This window comes from Branchiostoma belcheri, unplaced genomic scaffold (genome assembly GCF_001625305.1).
Source record: "Branchiostoma belcheri isolate BF01 breed outbred unplaced genomic scaffold, Haploidv18h27 scaffold115, whole genome shotgun sequence".
Lineage (NCBI taxonomy): Eukaryota > Metazoa > Chordata > Leptocardii > Amphioxiformes > Branchiostomatidae > Branchiostoma > Branchiostoma belcheri.
The window spans coordinates 392,122-408,265 of record NW_017802547.1 but is presented as its reverse complement, the minus strand read 5'-3'; the positions used below and the strand labels follow the sequence as shown (position 1 = coordinate 408,265).

Genomic DNA, 16,144 nt, shown 5'->3' with positions numbered 1-16,144 from the left:
GGAAGATCTAGAATGTGACAGAGGGTCACTAAAAATGTCGGCTATGTTCACACATGGCCGAATACGGCCTCTCGAACACAGCCGAATTATGGTTAGAAGTAGGTAAAGAGCACGCTTAGGTCGGCTGGTGTTCGGTGAGGATGTCGTCTGTTCGGCTGCGCCAGCAGAATATTTCCGAATGTTTGAAACACTCAGGTGTGGACACTGTCAGGTGGTTCGGCCTTGGTTAGCTGGTGGGGTAGGTCAGCAGTGGTCGGGAGGCAAATTTAACTCAAATTTGGTTAGATTCGTATAGTAAGCTAGAAAGGCACTGGGCGATTCGTATAGAGAGGTGGGTGTGGCCAAAATCAGGTCAGACTGCTCCAGAACTCCAGCCAACCTTGTCTGTTTGTTGATTGGTTTGGGGAAGGTTCTGAATATGTGACAAGAGCTTTAACAACCTGATGATGAAACTACTGTATTGACGAAGTATTGACGAAGCATATGTACGTTGTTTGTAGACATAGATGAGTGTGCTGCCAGTGTCTACCCGTGCGACCAGAATGCCTTCTGCTACAACACGCAAGGATCGTTCGCCTGTATTTGTGCTGAAGGATTCATAGGGAGCGGGACGTCGTGTGAGGGTAAGTGCTAGCCTGAGTGTCATCTTCCGTACAATGTAGTTACCGCCTGCTCCCTACTGGCATTGGCTACCACAGCGCCAGTGACCGTAGGGATGACACCCAGGCTAGGTGAGTGCATGTCACCGGCCTACAATGTTTTCCTTCCTTCCAAGATATGCCTGTGTAAGGAGCGTGGTCTTATCTCCTATCACTTTTCTTGATGGTTGATCATTTCTAATGTTTTGCTAATGTCTTCTTTCAGCCGAGTCCGATTTTAGCCAGAAATTGCTTTTTAATTAGTGAACTGTTCTGTAGAACAGTCGTACCTGCACTGGGACCACCTCTGCATAAGGACCATCCAAATATTGTTGCTACCTTTATATGTAGATTGTTTTTCCAAATACACTAAAAGCTCCAAGAAGTGTTTCCAGATAGTCCATCTGTCTACTTGGAATCATTTTTGTCAAGTCCAATGAGTTTTGGAGTCAGCAAGACGGGCATCACATGATTCACAATACTAACCGAGTGCTCTCTGTATTTCACAGAGATCTGCACCACGACAACGGCAGGGACCACCGAATTCTTCAGTACAACAACCGAGACGCTAGAAGAGGATACAACCTTCCCCATCATCCCGATTACAAGTACAGATTCACCAACAGTCGAGCCAACCACACACTGGATGATACATGCCACCACAGAAGAAGACTTATTCCAAGAGATATTCACTCCTGGACGGACAGCTGGAATTTCGTTTGCTGGTATGTTGATGTTGGCCGTCATAACAACCAACACTTTTCTCGTTTTGAAGCAGTTTAAAGTGTAATTTCGAACACAAGGGATTTAACTTACCCAATGTCAAACTAACTGAGCTAGCCTGTTTGATCATACTTTATGTGTGTGGTAGCTTTGGTGCTGATGTCCAAAGTTAACATTAATGGCTATAAATGTTACTTTTAGCGGGTGGCGCAACCAACACTCCGACGACTACCTCATCAAGCGCAACGACGTCCACGGACGTTAGAGAAACAGTAAGTTTACCTGTTGATATAGTTTATAGATAAAACATGTTTCTGTATTGTACCTTTTGAAGGTAAAAAGTTTTTTTCGAGGTTTCATTACACAATTGAATAATTTGGAATATTTCTCCTAGAAGATCACACTTACATAAGTAATCCGTTTGGATCAGTTATAAAACCAGTACGGCCAATAACAGTTACCGACGTAACGTACGCTACATTTCGTCATCCACTACCTGTATGTATAACCTTCATGAACGAATCTGCTTTTTTGTCTTTACTGAAGGAATCGACGCCTGCCCCTGTCGTGGACAAATTGAAAGACTTCTGGCCGGGGTTGTCTGGTCTACTTCGTGACAAAGGGAACCCAAGAGAGTTGATGGACTATCTAAGCGCCAACAGTGAGCAGGAGAGCTGTAAAGACTCTGAATCTTCTGAATGCGAGGTACGTTGTAGACAGACATGGTGATATATATATATAAGTATAGTCACTAGAATCACACCCAGTAACAGCAAAATGCTACATATAAACAATAATTATTTAGTGGGCAACTGAAATAGGTTTGGTGACCAGGCTACTATCAAGTGACCAATGACCGAGTTTGTTACTGTTCCTCCACAGCGAACGAAGCTGCCATTGGCGTTGGAGATGATGTACAACGTGTCATCTGTGATTGAAGATGCGGATCAGGTGGAAGCTCTGGCAACAGCAACCGACCTTCTCCTCAGATCACCAGAGAAGCTCGGTCAGCACGAACAAGTAAGTCATCTGCCGAGTGTAGTACGCTCCTGGTGCTGTGCATGTTATAATACGTAGTATATAGTAGACTGGACATCTTTCACACTGCAGTCATCCCTTAGTAAGACATCTGGAGCCAATTATTAAAGTTTTCATCCAGCCTGTCATGACCGATTTCGCCCTGTGGGCTTCTTCTATAGAGGCTAAATGACACAAGTTCACTTTTATATTATACTTTACCCTTAGTTCCTGCCTGCTGTCCCTTAACCGACCAAAGGACCTGTCGTTCCAAGGAAAGTTTCTATAGCCATCAAAGGGCCTGCAAGCATTGTGGAATACCTTCATAATAAAGTTTCGCCAGCGAAATTACATTGTTACTGATATCATAGCAACTTTGCATTATTGCTGCAGGTCACTGGAGGCTATATCATAGGTAAATTGACGAAATCCTTCGGTAAACTCTCGGAAAAAGGAGTACGGTTTGAAGACCTGAGACCTGCTGCAACAGGTATTGGCATGATTGTACCTATTCACGTCTGATCTGACTTAAGACTTTTTGTTGTTTGAACCCCTATATGGTCACTGTAGGCTGCTAATACAATGTATTAACATGTGCTAAAACTTAATTACTGCTAGAAAGTAATTACTGCTAGAACTTCGAACGTACTGACCTCAAATGTCTTAACAGCAATTGTTGACACCGTTTCGACGTTGGTGGAAGCTGGAGTACAAGATCAAGAGACACTGAAGGACGAATCTCATCTTTTACCACCGAGAAAGCGGAAGGCGTACAAAGAGAAACTGGAGAAGGAGCGGCAGGAAAAGGAGGAAGAAAATTGGAAACTCGTGTGTACTGGGGCCATTGTATCATTGCCAAATATCCATTGACAGAATATAGTCTAAAGGCCGAGATTGTTAAATTTAAAGTGCTGAATTTGAGTTGGTTTAGGTTAATGATTCAGTTATTTCAGTTTATGGGCTCCTACTGATGAATCAAATGTACCAGATAGCTTGTAACGTCCCCCGTCTAACCACGCATTGTTGCTACAGCAAGAGGAGGCCATGTCTGCGCTAATGGAGCATGTCGATCAAATCGCCAATGCCCTCTCGAACAGTCCCGGAGTCCCGCACAAACCAACACCGATATTAACCCCGGACATGTCGCTGCTCATCAAGAAGGTGTCAAGGTCAGGGTCAGGAGAAGAACCCGACAGTGTGTCCCTCCCTGCTGGAAAAGTGGACTTTCCCAAACATAAAGCATTGCTGCCTTTTACAGCTTCTTCAGACGTCAACTGGAAGGTTTGTGCCAAAACGGCTTTATCTTTTCCCCGGATATCTTCTTTTGTTAGGTCTCACAATATATTCATATAAAATCGCCTGGACACTCGGTCTCATTGGGTTAAGCAATACAACCTTTCTTCAACAAAGACGGGGGGCGCCACAGACTTTCTGCAACTTACGATCCACTGCTCACCGTGTCACGTGTGTCATGTGCATGACACGTCACGGAAGCGGTGGATTGTCCATTCCTTGACAAAGACTGGAGTTGCACGGTCGAACATTTGGGAAATCCAGTCCCTTGTGTTGGAAATTACCGTTTAAACTGCTTCATAATCATCACATACAGTGTGTGCGCGTGTCTCTTATTTCCAGATAACCGGCTTCAATGACAACCCGTACGTCTGGGACAGATCGGCAGGAGACATCAAGACATCTGTCGTGGATGTCAGTCTGGAAGACGCAGAAGGGAACGAAATCCCTGTTAACGTTAGTGTATTATTTTAGCATCTCTCTTCTACATGTATGTTTACATGACATGTGCCATCAAAACAAATTGACTCCTTCTTGACGCCGTATTTCAACAATTTGAACTTCCATGCCATCGTTGGCTAGATTTTTAATAGTACTAAACAATGAATAGCAGCTAGCTGAATTAGATACAAGTAATCGCATTGTCTTGCAAGTTTGTGATCGTCCGAAACTAAAACCAACAATTGAACAAGTGTGTTAACTCAAAATAACGATAACTATAGACAAGCCTTACCTATCAGGCGGCCGAGTTTCATCACTCCGTTTTTCGACAATGCTGAAATAAAATTTTTGGTATTTTTAAAAGTTTTTCCGTCTCTTTTTTTGTCTTCTGTAGGGGCTGTCTGAAGCCTTTACCATCGTCCTTCAGAACAGCCCAGAGATGTTCCGGGTCGGACATCTCGTGAACTACAAACATTATGACAACAGCACCATGGCGTTCCGAGACTTCCAGGCCCTGGAGAACGCCACGTACGGGGTCACACTGACGGTGCGGACCGCCGGCTTCATCAGAGAAGCCAAGATGTACGGCAAGCTCGGCGGCGATCCGAACGACACGGACCACGACTTCAGGTAGGAGCTGAGTACGTATATTTATCAGGCAACAGCTCTAATACACCGGTTTGTGATCCAGTCCTATTTGTTAACGCAGCTGGTTAGCCGTTACCAACCAATCACGTCGCCGCCTAAGGCCAAGAGGCAACGTGATTGGCTGTTAACCCCCCCCCCCCCTCCAACAACCGGAGAGGGATGGATATTCGTGATTGGCTGACGGATCGCGCTGGCCTGTACGGCAGGACCGTTGCTTGGTGCATAGTTGACGCTGGTCAGCCGTCACCAACCAATCGTGTCGCCGCCTAAGGGCAAGAGGCAACGTGATTGGCTGATTAACTTTTCGTCCAACAACCGGATGGGGAAAACTGATTGGCTGACGGATCGCAGGCCGGTCCGTCATCAGGACCGTTGCTTGATGCGCAGAGGCAAGCTTGGCATGTAAGGATTGAGTGAATCTTCTCTACTCACTTTTCTGTTTGGTTTCGCAGGATGCTTCTTTTGTGGGAGGACTTTGACATCACGGGGTATGACGGCAACCTCACATTCACAGCCTTCATCCTGCTCCCTGTCGGGAAGGTCAACAATGGAAGTGGACAGTATACACTTGGCCTACTGATTGACGGTACAGTCAAACTGTTGTTAATAACAGTTGTAGAAATCCCCAGTGCATTGATAATTATATCATACAATACTTACTTGGTTAGTTTCCTAAAGGTAATCATAAGACATAACTTGATTTCATTATTATTGCTGCTTTCATCGTACCAAAAGGAACCGACCAAATAATAAGCATGAACTTTTGCTATATCCTAAACTCTATATCTCTATTTTCACTGTCTTAAAACTAGCTTTCTTCTAAATGCATTTAAGCCTGTTGTGGCCTTACTGTATCAACTTCTCACTTCCAGAGTGCCTGTCACAGAAGTGTAATTATTCAGCGGATATCGTCAGGATAAGTTGCCGGTACTGGGACTCAAAGGACGGCAGTGGCGCGTGGAAGGGAGATGGCTGCAAGGTACAGTATGGGAAACTTATTTAGACTTGTTAAGAGTACTTGTAGGAATTTCAAAAACACTCACTGCCTTTTGTCTACATGCAGGTCAGTTCAAAGACCACCCGGGAGGAAACAGTCTGTCTGTGTGACCACCTGACTGCCTTCGGAGCCGACATTGTTCGGGTTCCCACCCGCGACTCGGTCTACTCCCGATCAGTAGTCGGGCAGGACAGCTCTATGGTCTGTCTGGATGAACAGTGAACATGTTTGAGGTTAAAACTTAAGATCCAACACAAAGAAGTTCTCTCTCCTAGAGCTTTCGACCAAACTGGTCTTCTCAGTAGACTGACCCAGAGGCTTGTCACGTTGCTTCTTTGACGTCAACACTGGGTCAAAGGTATCTGGTAAATGATGTCGGCCTCTTAGACCCAGTGTTGACGTCACACAAGAAGCCACGTGACAAGCGTCACTGTGTCAGTCTACTGAAGAAGACTAGAGTGACTTGTCGAAAGCTGTACATGTAGGTGAGAGAAATTCTTTGTGTTGTACTTTAAACATGTAACTACATGTACCAACACAGATGAACCTTCATGATAGTACAGTTAACATATTGTACAAATTATATAAATCATAAATAAATAACGAGACATTCATAAAATAATTATGCATGTAGTTTTATTATCTTGGTGGATCATAGATATATATTATCATCATAATGATAATGCCGCTTGCTTTATCATCAAAATACATACAGTCCTGATTTCAATGTTGTACACGCATTTATTTCAGAGCATAGACAAAACAATGACTGTACACCACAAGAACTCATTTAACTGGATTTTTGTACACTTCAAACGTGTAACAGACGACACTGCAAAATACAATGTAGTGCTTGGAACTTGACACATTTTCAAATGTACATCTGTACAACTTGAACAATAGAATTACAACTGTTACAGTGGCTTTCTACATGTATATTTATACTAATTGGTGAGAAATGTAGGGGGATATTTGCTGGTTGATGCTGTGGCCTGGCTGTTGTCTACTTTCTTTTCTGTACCAGATTCGTTGCTCTTCTCTGCATTTTTATTTTCATCTTCATCCTCTTCTTCTTCTGACGATGATGATGTCTCTGATGTACTGAAATGGGAAAAAAATCACATGCAAGTTTTATTTTATGACAACAATAAAAAGGAGACATGTAATAGCTTATTGATTTGACAATCACAGCGCTTTAACAAACTGAACATAGGGGGTACAAATATTGAGCAGATTAACAAACAAACTTAATATTACATTACCTGTCATCTTCATCATCATCGTCATCATCTTCATCATCATCAGTCGATCCTTCACTACTGCTGCTCTCCTCTTCAGCTTCAGCCTCTGAAAGGACATTTCAAGAGCAAAAATTATCAATATACAATAACCATCATAATGTCAACACTTAACTGTGATAACTTCTCAAATAATCTAATTGAAATGTATACATTATAAATAAAAGTCATCTCACCTTGTTGCAGTCTTTCCTCTATCAAGGGTTTGAACTGAAGAGCTTCTGGGTTTTCTGGTTCATAGATGAGAACTGAAAAATCAAAACATTCATGATGAAGATTCATACACAAAACATACTGTGATCACCTCTGCATAAGGACTACCCTGTTGTGGTCATTTTTAGCTTGTCCCTTTGATCACTGGTAGAGGCCACCTGTCTACTGTGAACTTCTTCAAGGCTCTTGAATAGTTAGTAAAGAATGTTACTATTATGGTAATAGGTTTCTGTATATGAACCTTATGTCTCTTATATTACTTGTTTATTGTGAATTGTCAGTGTATCAATGTTTCATATATGCTATTTTCCTGTGTGTTATGTAGTGTATAACTATAATGTATGGCCACAGTAGGATGTGGTATGTATGCTAATTGTGGATCCCAATAAACTCAACTCAATACTACATGACTTGATGATTTTACAATAACCAGTAAATTAAAAAAAAAAGAATGACTCACTCATCTGGCATAATTTCTGTGCTGTTTCATACTCTTCCTTCATGACTGACTCCAGGAACTGTAGAACATGGAAGCAGATTGGAAGGTTAGTTGGAACAAAGTATACATAAATTTTACATAAAACATCAAAACTAAACATCAAAACTAAACAAAAATCACATCAAGAACACATTTTTGTCCACTTATTTTTATGTACAGAGGGTGTGCACCAGGACTGATTCCTATTGTATTGGTAGCATTCTGTCACAGGAGGCTTCAATATTTCTGACTATACTAGTAGCTAGTTTTACCTGTGCTTACATGATTTCAGCATATTTTATCTTGCAATTGATTACTGTAATGGATCTTTTAGATTCAGTATGTATAAGATCTGATATCTACGCATTTTATCATGTACAACAAAAATGTCAAACCTCTCCTAACAGCTCGAATGGTGCCTTGATTTCCTCATCACTTTCATCATCATCATCGTCATCATCATCATCATCACTGTCATCACTCCCCTCTTCTTCCTCCTCCTCCTCTGGTCCAGTGGGCGGAGCCTGGGGAACTCCTGTCTCACCTGGGGCATTCTGGGAAGGATCTGCACTCTGCTGTATAGGGACTGAAAGTACAATTGATAGAAAAAAAGGATTGTAAATAGAAAGTAAGCTAATTTGAAAATCTTCTGGGTAGCATGCGTAGTCTGGTGATTAGTGACCCTGCCTCTGGACCAAGAGGTTGGGAGTTCGAATCCCGGCTGTTGTCTCTCACCCGACATGCATGCTACTGTAAAGGGTTGCAGTCCACTAGGCAGCTTTAGATGTTTGGCCAAGCCTATATTCCTGTCCTTTTTTTTCAATTCTACAGCTGCCCTTAAGTTTACAGAGTGACCTTTGCATTTTTGTAATAAGAATAAAGAAAATTTCCCAGTAAGTTTCTCACCATCTCTATTTGATTTTCCTTGAGATGTATCTCTGCATTCTCTCCTCCTCCCTTCTTCCAACTCCAACCTCTCCACCCTCTGCCTCATTTCTTCCTCCTCTCCATCCATTGGATCAATCTCTCCTTCTATCCCACCAGAGGCACAAGTATCTGTATGTACAGGATGGACTGTCTCTTGTGTTCTGTTGGGCAGTGTTGGAGAAGATTCTCTCTTTGGAGTGGGTAGCAGAACACCATTGCTGGCAGGGATTGAAAAAAACAAATTACAATTTCAATAATACTGGACAACAAAGGATCATGTAAAAGGAGGGCAAAAATGTTCCTGAAATTTTTGCACAGAACATTGTTCTTACATTGATGAAGGATAGACATCCAGGTTAACAATATTGAAAGACAATTCAAACTGTACGATACAATGGAGGTAACTTCTAAAAGTTTTGAGTGACATCCATTACTCTTCTTCAGTGTAATTAAAATGAACTGACAAAACTAGTCAACAGGTATCACATGTAAAGGAACTGATGAAAATGGCTGAATGTTCAGAATGTTGTTCTTAGATTTTACTATTTTATATGACCCACAGTCACACATTCATATCCTGTAAACTTAAGGTTCTATAAAGATCTGTGCTCACATTTCTGGGTTCTTCCTGGCCACCTGTAAGGACACCTGTTTGTTAGGTGTGTACGGTCTCCTGCCGCCGCTACCTTGTCTGGGTTCACCTGGTCTGGTCTCACCTGGACTGGTCTCACCTGGACTGTCCAACACTTCAAGCGCTGGGATTCAGATCAGATACAATGTCATCAGCCAGTGTCATCAGCCATGGGAACCCGATGCGTGAGGCAGTGGGAGAGAGCTGCGACTTATATATATATTGCCCTTCCCTACTAAGCACTGTGCCCCACAGTGCCCAACTCTTTAGGCAACTGTGTAACGTATGCTCTCCACCCCGCTGCCTCACGAGTCTGGTTCCCGGGATACAACAAAACAAAGCATGGCTTTTTCCTAGTCAGTATAGGTGCATGATATCAATACTGATTTAAGTTTGGGTACGTATTGTTTTAGCTTGGTATCCTACAACCTCTGGCCCATGTATGAAAGAATTATAATTTCTTAAAATTAAACTTACTACTATCAAATTTGTCTGTACCTTTAACTTCTTAAACAAAGCAAAGTGGCCTTCTGTCTGACTTGTTCCTACAATTAATCAAGAGTTACGAATTACCAGATCGTCTCCCTGATGATCCAGCACTGTTGGTTCTCCTCTCCCCCTCCTCTCTGCCTGATGACTTCAGGACCTCCAGACTGTTTCTCCTCATCTCTAGACTAAAACTCTGCACACACACAAAAGTACAAAAATGTATCATCTCTTCAATGGATTGAAGCTGAAATTGTTTATTCAGAGAACAGTAGTTGAAAGACTCACATTTATCTATTGTATCAAGGCTATTGATGTCTAATTTATGATTTAAAAAATACATTACAGTCAAGTTTGCTGATACATATTGATTTGAAATTAAAAGCAATGTCTTACCTTTGTGATGGATCTCCTGCCAGATGAAGGGGGTCTGGATAGAATAGTGGAAAAAAATGAAACAGAAAATTGAAGACATGATTTTGTTAGTGCAAGGTGTCTAGATCTGTATCTGTGTGTAAGGTGATTATACTAGAAAAATACACTGCACAGAATATCAGAGAAAATACTAGTAACAAAACTATTTCACAGTTTTAAAAACTAAAATATACACCTACAATTTACACATCTTCATAACTCTTAACAATCCAATACTTTTTATCATATATAAGTTGGGAAAAACAAATTAATTTGTCTTACCTTGCCGAGTCTGGTGACGCTGACCTACCGGGATCCAGAACTGTCATGGTGCCGGGGGTCCGGGCTCGGACTCCCGAAGCCATTTCTTCGGTACTTTATCTACAAGTAGCTGTGTCTTTCTTCCTGTTCACTCAATTACATGTAGTAACACTTGTTCGGGTGGGGAGGGGGGCAGCTTTGGAACTCCGCTCCGACGCACGAAAGATTTCTGCTTTGGAATGAAGCAATGACTACGTTCTGTCCAGACAGTAGAATAGATAGGGATGTGTTTTATGCACACGTAAGCCAAACAGAGAGAAAAATCGCTGCTTATTCAAGAAACCGGTGGAAACGGGACGCCAAAAATCACCATAGAAACCTGCATAAAATTTGAAGTTTCCTGTTTGGTCACGTGGTCGGCTAGAGAAAGCTAGCGACGTATTTGTGGTGCGATTCGCATGGATTCTGGTTTCATGACCAGTCAACAGCGGCATTTAGCGGAAAAAGTATAAAGTACATCCTCTTGAACGTTAGGTGATAGCACGCGGTGTGTGTGTGTAGGTTGGGTGTCCAAATGATGGAGACAATATTGAGAAATCACCATAGAGCTTAGATTTTGCACCCTTGGTCTGTTGTGCAATAAAAAAAAACATTTAACTTTACCTCCTATCCTGTCCTGATTGCTATTTCAAAAAAAGATAAGGAAAGACACAAAACCGCATAGACCTTGGACTCTGTAACTTTTCGTTGTTGTTGTTTTGTTCTGTTTTGTTTTTCAATTCTCCTGGACATCAGATGGCAGTGTTTTTAAGTGTTACGTTTCTCTCAAAAGTCGCATGCGGCGCTGCTGCACAACTCCCACTTTGCACTGCGCTGAAAGCATGTTTTCAATGCGCATCATCTTCTGCGCAGGTTTGGGAGGTCGCCTTCCCCTGCACAGCTGTGTACATTTCCTTAAAGACGGTGATTCCTCCTCCCTTCGGCCTTGGACGACATCTTCAAGAAGCGGGGACGACTCAAGGACAGTTCCTGCTTACGTTGCATCAAGTTGAGCCCGTCTGCGGCCTTGCACGGTGGAGAGCGAGCTCGTTTTGTGCGAGGGAAGCCCCCACGTCTGTACCAGGCCGTCATGATCTGTCTATTTCACTGTTGATTTCATCAACACGGCGCGAGCACACCTCGTTCCGTTTTCCGTCCGGGTTTTTTTTCCTCCCATCGCTGCCATCTTCCCACAGGTTGCTCGCCTGGCAGCATTCCTCAGGTGGTGCGAAGTGCCGAGGCAGATGCTTCCAGAACCGTGAACACTTCCTGTTCTTTCTCTCTCTCAGCTCGGCAAGAGGATATCTTCGCCCCCCAGAATTCATCCATCGCGTAAACTCCTGACTAATTAAATCTACCCGAGCCGTGGCGTTTTTAGAGCGGGGGATCGGCCAGGACTGCGCCGTCACCAACTCACTCACACACAGGTACACGCACGCACGCGCCACGGTTTGTTTTTATACCTCCCTCCAGCCATTCCACGCGTTATTTGGCTAAGTGCCCCCCATTGTTCCAGTATTGTTTTCCTAACATATTGTCCACACTTTCTAACCCACCTGATTGGCCCAGAGGTGAGAATGGGGGCTCACTAACTACAGACTGATGCAATAAAACACGGGCCGTGCCGCATCTTCACATCAGCCAATCACAGGCGAGCTACAGCCATATAAAGTTGTAACGCCGCGTGTAATAATTAAGGTTCGGACATGAGTACCAAAAGCGATACCTCGCCAGGTGCGGAGGGATGCGACCCACCGCCAACTCCGACGGTGAAGGAAAAGAAAACGTCGGTCCCCGCGTTCGATATAGGGAAGAAGACGTCCATCGGCGGAATGGACCCGGCCAAGAAACAAGTGACAGTCGCTGTGGACGGAAATAAGCCAAAGAAAACTGTGTCGAAGAAAAAGTCGGTCCCGGGAATGGTGAGCATGTTTCGCTTTTTTTATTTCACTTGTATGAAAAGATCGACAGGGATTGAAATTCGCACTCACGCAAGTCATTGTTTCTTTGTGAGACTAAGACGTAGAGACGGCACAGGTTATCTGATGAGAGGGGGCCTGCATGGGGGGATCAGGGAATTCAGGAATACTCCCCATTACGTTTTACGATAAATTCCGGGTAGCAACAACGTATCACGTTTAATCAAATTGGTGAATTACGCTCAACGCAAAATGCGCCAATTACGCTCTACGTCGAATTAGAGCTGTCCGTCTACACTCTTGAATTTAAATGGTCGAATACACTCTACGGAAAAGGACATGCGGCCCCTATGAGAAAGTAACAACTTCTGAAACTATATGTACTGCCTCGGCCACCTTACGTGGCCAAGTGTACGGCTTGCCTTCTAATCTAAAATAAAAACTCAGTGTTGACGGCAACCAGAAATATTGATGAGCAACCTAAGCTAATGTAGGCTACCTGAGAAAAAAGTGTTTCAAACTCTGACCAATAAACTGCGTGCACAACACGCCAGATTTGATCTCATTTGCGTCCGTGGGTCACGAATTGGATCTTCTATGGCCCGGGATATTCTCTGGTATACTATCCCTAAATATTTCGGCCAATTTCTACTATTTTTCCAGCGATCCGCGGTGCCTGGTAGAGGCTACATCCAAGGGACGGTCCGACCATTGTTGGCATTCAATTTTTTGTACATTTACACATACATACGATACAAACAATGAATAAATCAAAGTACTTCTTCACAAACATTTACAAACAACTATTTCAAGATTTTATTAAGAGGTTTCTCTTGAAGCTACAACTTTGTAACTAGTCTAATAATATCAAACAGAGAAACTTAATTTAGATGGTTTAAACTTTTCATTCATACTAGCTAATCAAAGAAAATATTCAATTTGAAAATGAAAGAAAGTAAAACATGACAATACCTCTTTGGCCATTTTTATAATAACTTATCCTTGTAAATCTGAAAGTTCAGATTTATCAGGACTTGTTGACTTCACACAGTTTTGTCCAAGATTATAATGGCTCAAGAAATAGGTCATCCAACATTCCTGGTGTCAGACCAATATCCTTTTTAATGTGAGAAGCTTGAGAAAGAAAATACCTAGAATTCATATGATAATACTTGCTTCAAATATAGATTTTACAACATAGATTAGAAGCTCAAAGGAGCATTATGTAACATATTTGCACGAAAAATTGAAATACACGTGTACAATTGAACAAACTCACTCACTCAAAGCATTGTGTGATTGTAAATTTGTAATTTACTTCCACTTTTCAAGACATTTGTGCAATTATGGTTTGACATTATGTTTGGTGCTAAAACAGCCCGCATGAGGCGCTCTCAGTTTTTGGTACCACCACAAACTACCAGAATGTAAACAAACATGGCTGACAGCTGTGTTTTCAACTTTTAAACACACTCAAAAGGCCTTGTATTTTGGCAGTCCTCCACTTTCCCTAAGAAATCACACTTGCAATGGGGTTGATTCAATTTACTTTATAAAAAAATGACCAGAAAATTTACTTTTTTTATCATCTTAATGTTACATAATGTAGCTTTAAAGATATGATACAGTATTTTCAAGAAAGAACAATAATCTCTTAGTGTAATTCAACAGTTAGTTTGAATGAGTGAAGAAGCTCTTTTAGCATCATGACAAATATTATAAGATTGTCACTTTTATATAATAACCATGTGAGTTGCCTCAACGTTTAGATCTGACGCCCTAGAAAATATCCCTCACGGCAAGATATAGATATAATTAGTCTGGGCTCACTACTTATAATATAAAAGCAGAAACATAACAGTTACATGCATCATGAATATTCAGGAAAAGGTACAAGGTGATGGAAGTTCTTTCTCACATTTGGATTTTACGTTTACTTCATGTCGTTTACTTTGTAATATTTGTTTGTTAGTTTTTAACAGGTGAATTTATTTATTGAAATCAAAATGAAATGAAAATTGAAATGAAAATAACCAAGATAAATTGAACTGCAAATCCTCTTCTCAGAATTCATTATTTAAGCTTTAAGATATTTTATTCTGAGCAGGAGCATGGTCCAATCAGAAACAGTGTTTCATCTTCTATAGATGACATCATCATGTTGCTATGGCAACATGCTTACACAACAGAGTGTTATTATCTTCCAGAAGTTCAGTATCATATTTGATTTATGATATATCTTTTATAATATTTGAGTTTTTGACAACAAAACTTTTCTGCTAAGACATTGTTTCTTCTGACTTCTGAGAACTACAAATGTAGAAATGCAATTCATGCCTTAAAAATTAGTTCTCAGAATATAATGATTATACATTACATAGTATGTAGTTATTCTATGGCCTAGTATGCCAAAAATTGATGGAGAAAAATTAGGATTTTGATCGTCTAGCATTGAGTTTACATTACTGATTGTGAATGACATTATGTACAACACTGGAGCAAAAATACTATATCAACAAAGTTTAATATCAAACTATTGAGAAGTGCTGTATTTTTGCTACCTCTGTGTACAGAGATTTCGTTTATCATAATGTTTATACATTACGTACAAATTAAGTACTGTTACTAGTGTTAGTTAAAAGTTTAAGGAGGGAATAACTTGGTGGAATGACAAAGGAACGGGGCATTTGGAATGCGACAGTGTCATTTTACCAATGCCAAGGGACATGAGTGTGTGTTTGGAAAGCATCAAATGACATTTTCTGTTGTTTTATTCTTCTGTAACCTTTCTTTATTCTGTAACTTAAAGGAGAAAATAGCTCTGAAATTCCCTGTATGTCTTAGCGGTAGTTTCATCTTCTTTTTTTACCCCTTGATTGAACATCTTTTCAGAACATCTTTTCAGAACTGAGCATAAATTACGCATACATGTCACATGTACCTGTGTACTGCTGCCCCCCCCCACACACACACACTCACAAACGCAAAAACATGTAACTTAGCTTGTAACACACTACAAAAATGTAAACATCACAAATTTTCAAGATTTTGAGAAAGAAAACAAAAAAGGTATATTTTGGAGTCTTGTATTTTAAGCCAAAGTGTGCAGGCCAAGATATTACACAAGCTTGATATGCATGGGAACACATGCAGATGTGGACACATGTAAATATTGTGATACAAAGATAATTGTGACCCTTCGTAATCAAGGCTATGTCTACATGGAGAAGCATTCCTCTGGGGCTCAATTTACACAATGAATTTTGCGACGTTTAACTACAGTAGAAATGTGTGGACTGGCAAAACGTTGAAATGAAACATTGCTAAATGAAAGGACTTTCACATATGAAATGTATATAATTTGAGGTGAAAAAAAAACATGAATTAAAATGACTTATGCTTCTCACAGCCTAATATTAACATAATGAGACAATTGCAAAAAAACACACTCTAAATATGTCGTGGAGGTATGAGATCTCCGAATTCTTGTTACAGAAGTGAAATGCTCTAATTTTACTGCAGGCATTGGTTATTGATGTAAGTAGCAATCATTTTTCCAAAAGTATGCTGAATGAAAAGAAAGTCTGACCTAAAAATAGAAGGCACACACTAATACTATACAAGTGTGCGTCACTAGACAATTGAACTTTGAAGTTACCTAATTTTCCCTGTGTTTTACTATTTCTACTTGAATCAATTCATGCTTTCTTTCTTGTGAAGT

The 16,144-nt window shown here is 41.1% G+C and overlaps 2 protein-coding genes across 2 annotated transcripts; one reads left to right on the top strand and one right to left on the bottom strand.

Moving 5' to 3' along the window:
* The first annotated feature begins 1,913 nt into the window (after positions 1-1,913).
* On the top strand, positions 1,914-5,979 carry LOC109462300. The gene is made up of 10 exons (XM_019758830.1): positions 1,914-2,066; positions 2,244-2,381; positions 2,772-2,868; positions 3,049-3,206; positions 3,411-3,659; positions 4,014-4,127; positions 4,507-4,742; positions 5,213-5,346; positions 5,633-5,739; positions 5,824-5,979. Exons 1-10 carry the CDS (start codon positions 2,001-2,003, stop codon positions 5,977-5,979), a joined length of 1,455 nt encoding a protein of 484 aa, XP_019614389.1. The 5' UTR covers positions 1,914-2,000.
* Positions 5,980-6,478: 499 nt separating this feature from the next.
* LOC109462374 (nucleolin-like) lies at positions 6,479-10,906 on the bottom strand. Its single transcript, XM_019758919.1, has 10 exons — positions 10,487-10,906; positions 10,187-10,220; positions 9,878-9,986; positions 9,287-9,428; positions 8,653-8,891; positions 8,142-8,332; positions 7,729-7,786; positions 7,232-7,303; positions 7,020-7,104; positions 6,479-6,858 (listed from the first exon to the last, which is right to left on the bottom strand). Exons 1-10 carry the CDS (start codon positions 10,567-10,569, stop codon positions 6,702-6,704), a joined length of 1,170 nt encoding a protein of 389 aa, XP_019614478.1. The 5' UTR covers positions 10,570-10,906; the 3' UTR covers positions 6,479-6,701.
* Between the last annotated feature and the right edge of the window lie 5,238 nt (positions 10,907-16,144).

Bases quoted from the DNA above. Each gene is read 5' to 3' on its own strand.
- LOC109462300 (XM_019758830.1), top strand. From the start codon at position 2,001: ATGGACTATCTAAGCGCCAACAGTGAGCAGGAGAGCTGTAAAGACTCT. The intron at 2,067-2,243 runs GTACGTTGTAGA...GTTCCTCCACAG, and splicing joins CTGAATCTTCTGAATGCGAG to CGAACGAAGCTGCCATTGGC. The intron at 4,128-4,506 runs GTTAGTGTATTA...TGTCTTCTGTAG, and splicing joins GGAACGAAATCCCTGTTAAC to GGGCTGTCTGAAGCCTTTAC.
- LOC109462374 (XM_019758919.1), bottom strand. From the start codon at position 10,569: ATGGCTTCGGGAGTCCGAGCCCGGACCCCCGGCACCATGACAGTTCTG. The intron at 7,105-7,231 runs GTGAGATGACTT...ATGTCCTTTCAG, and splicing joins AGAGGAAAGACTGCAACAAG to AGGCTGAAGCTGAAGAGGAG. The intron at 6,859-7,019 runs GTAATGTAATAT...TTCCCATTTCAG, and splicing joins GATGATGATGAAGATGACAG to TACATCAGAGACATCATCAT.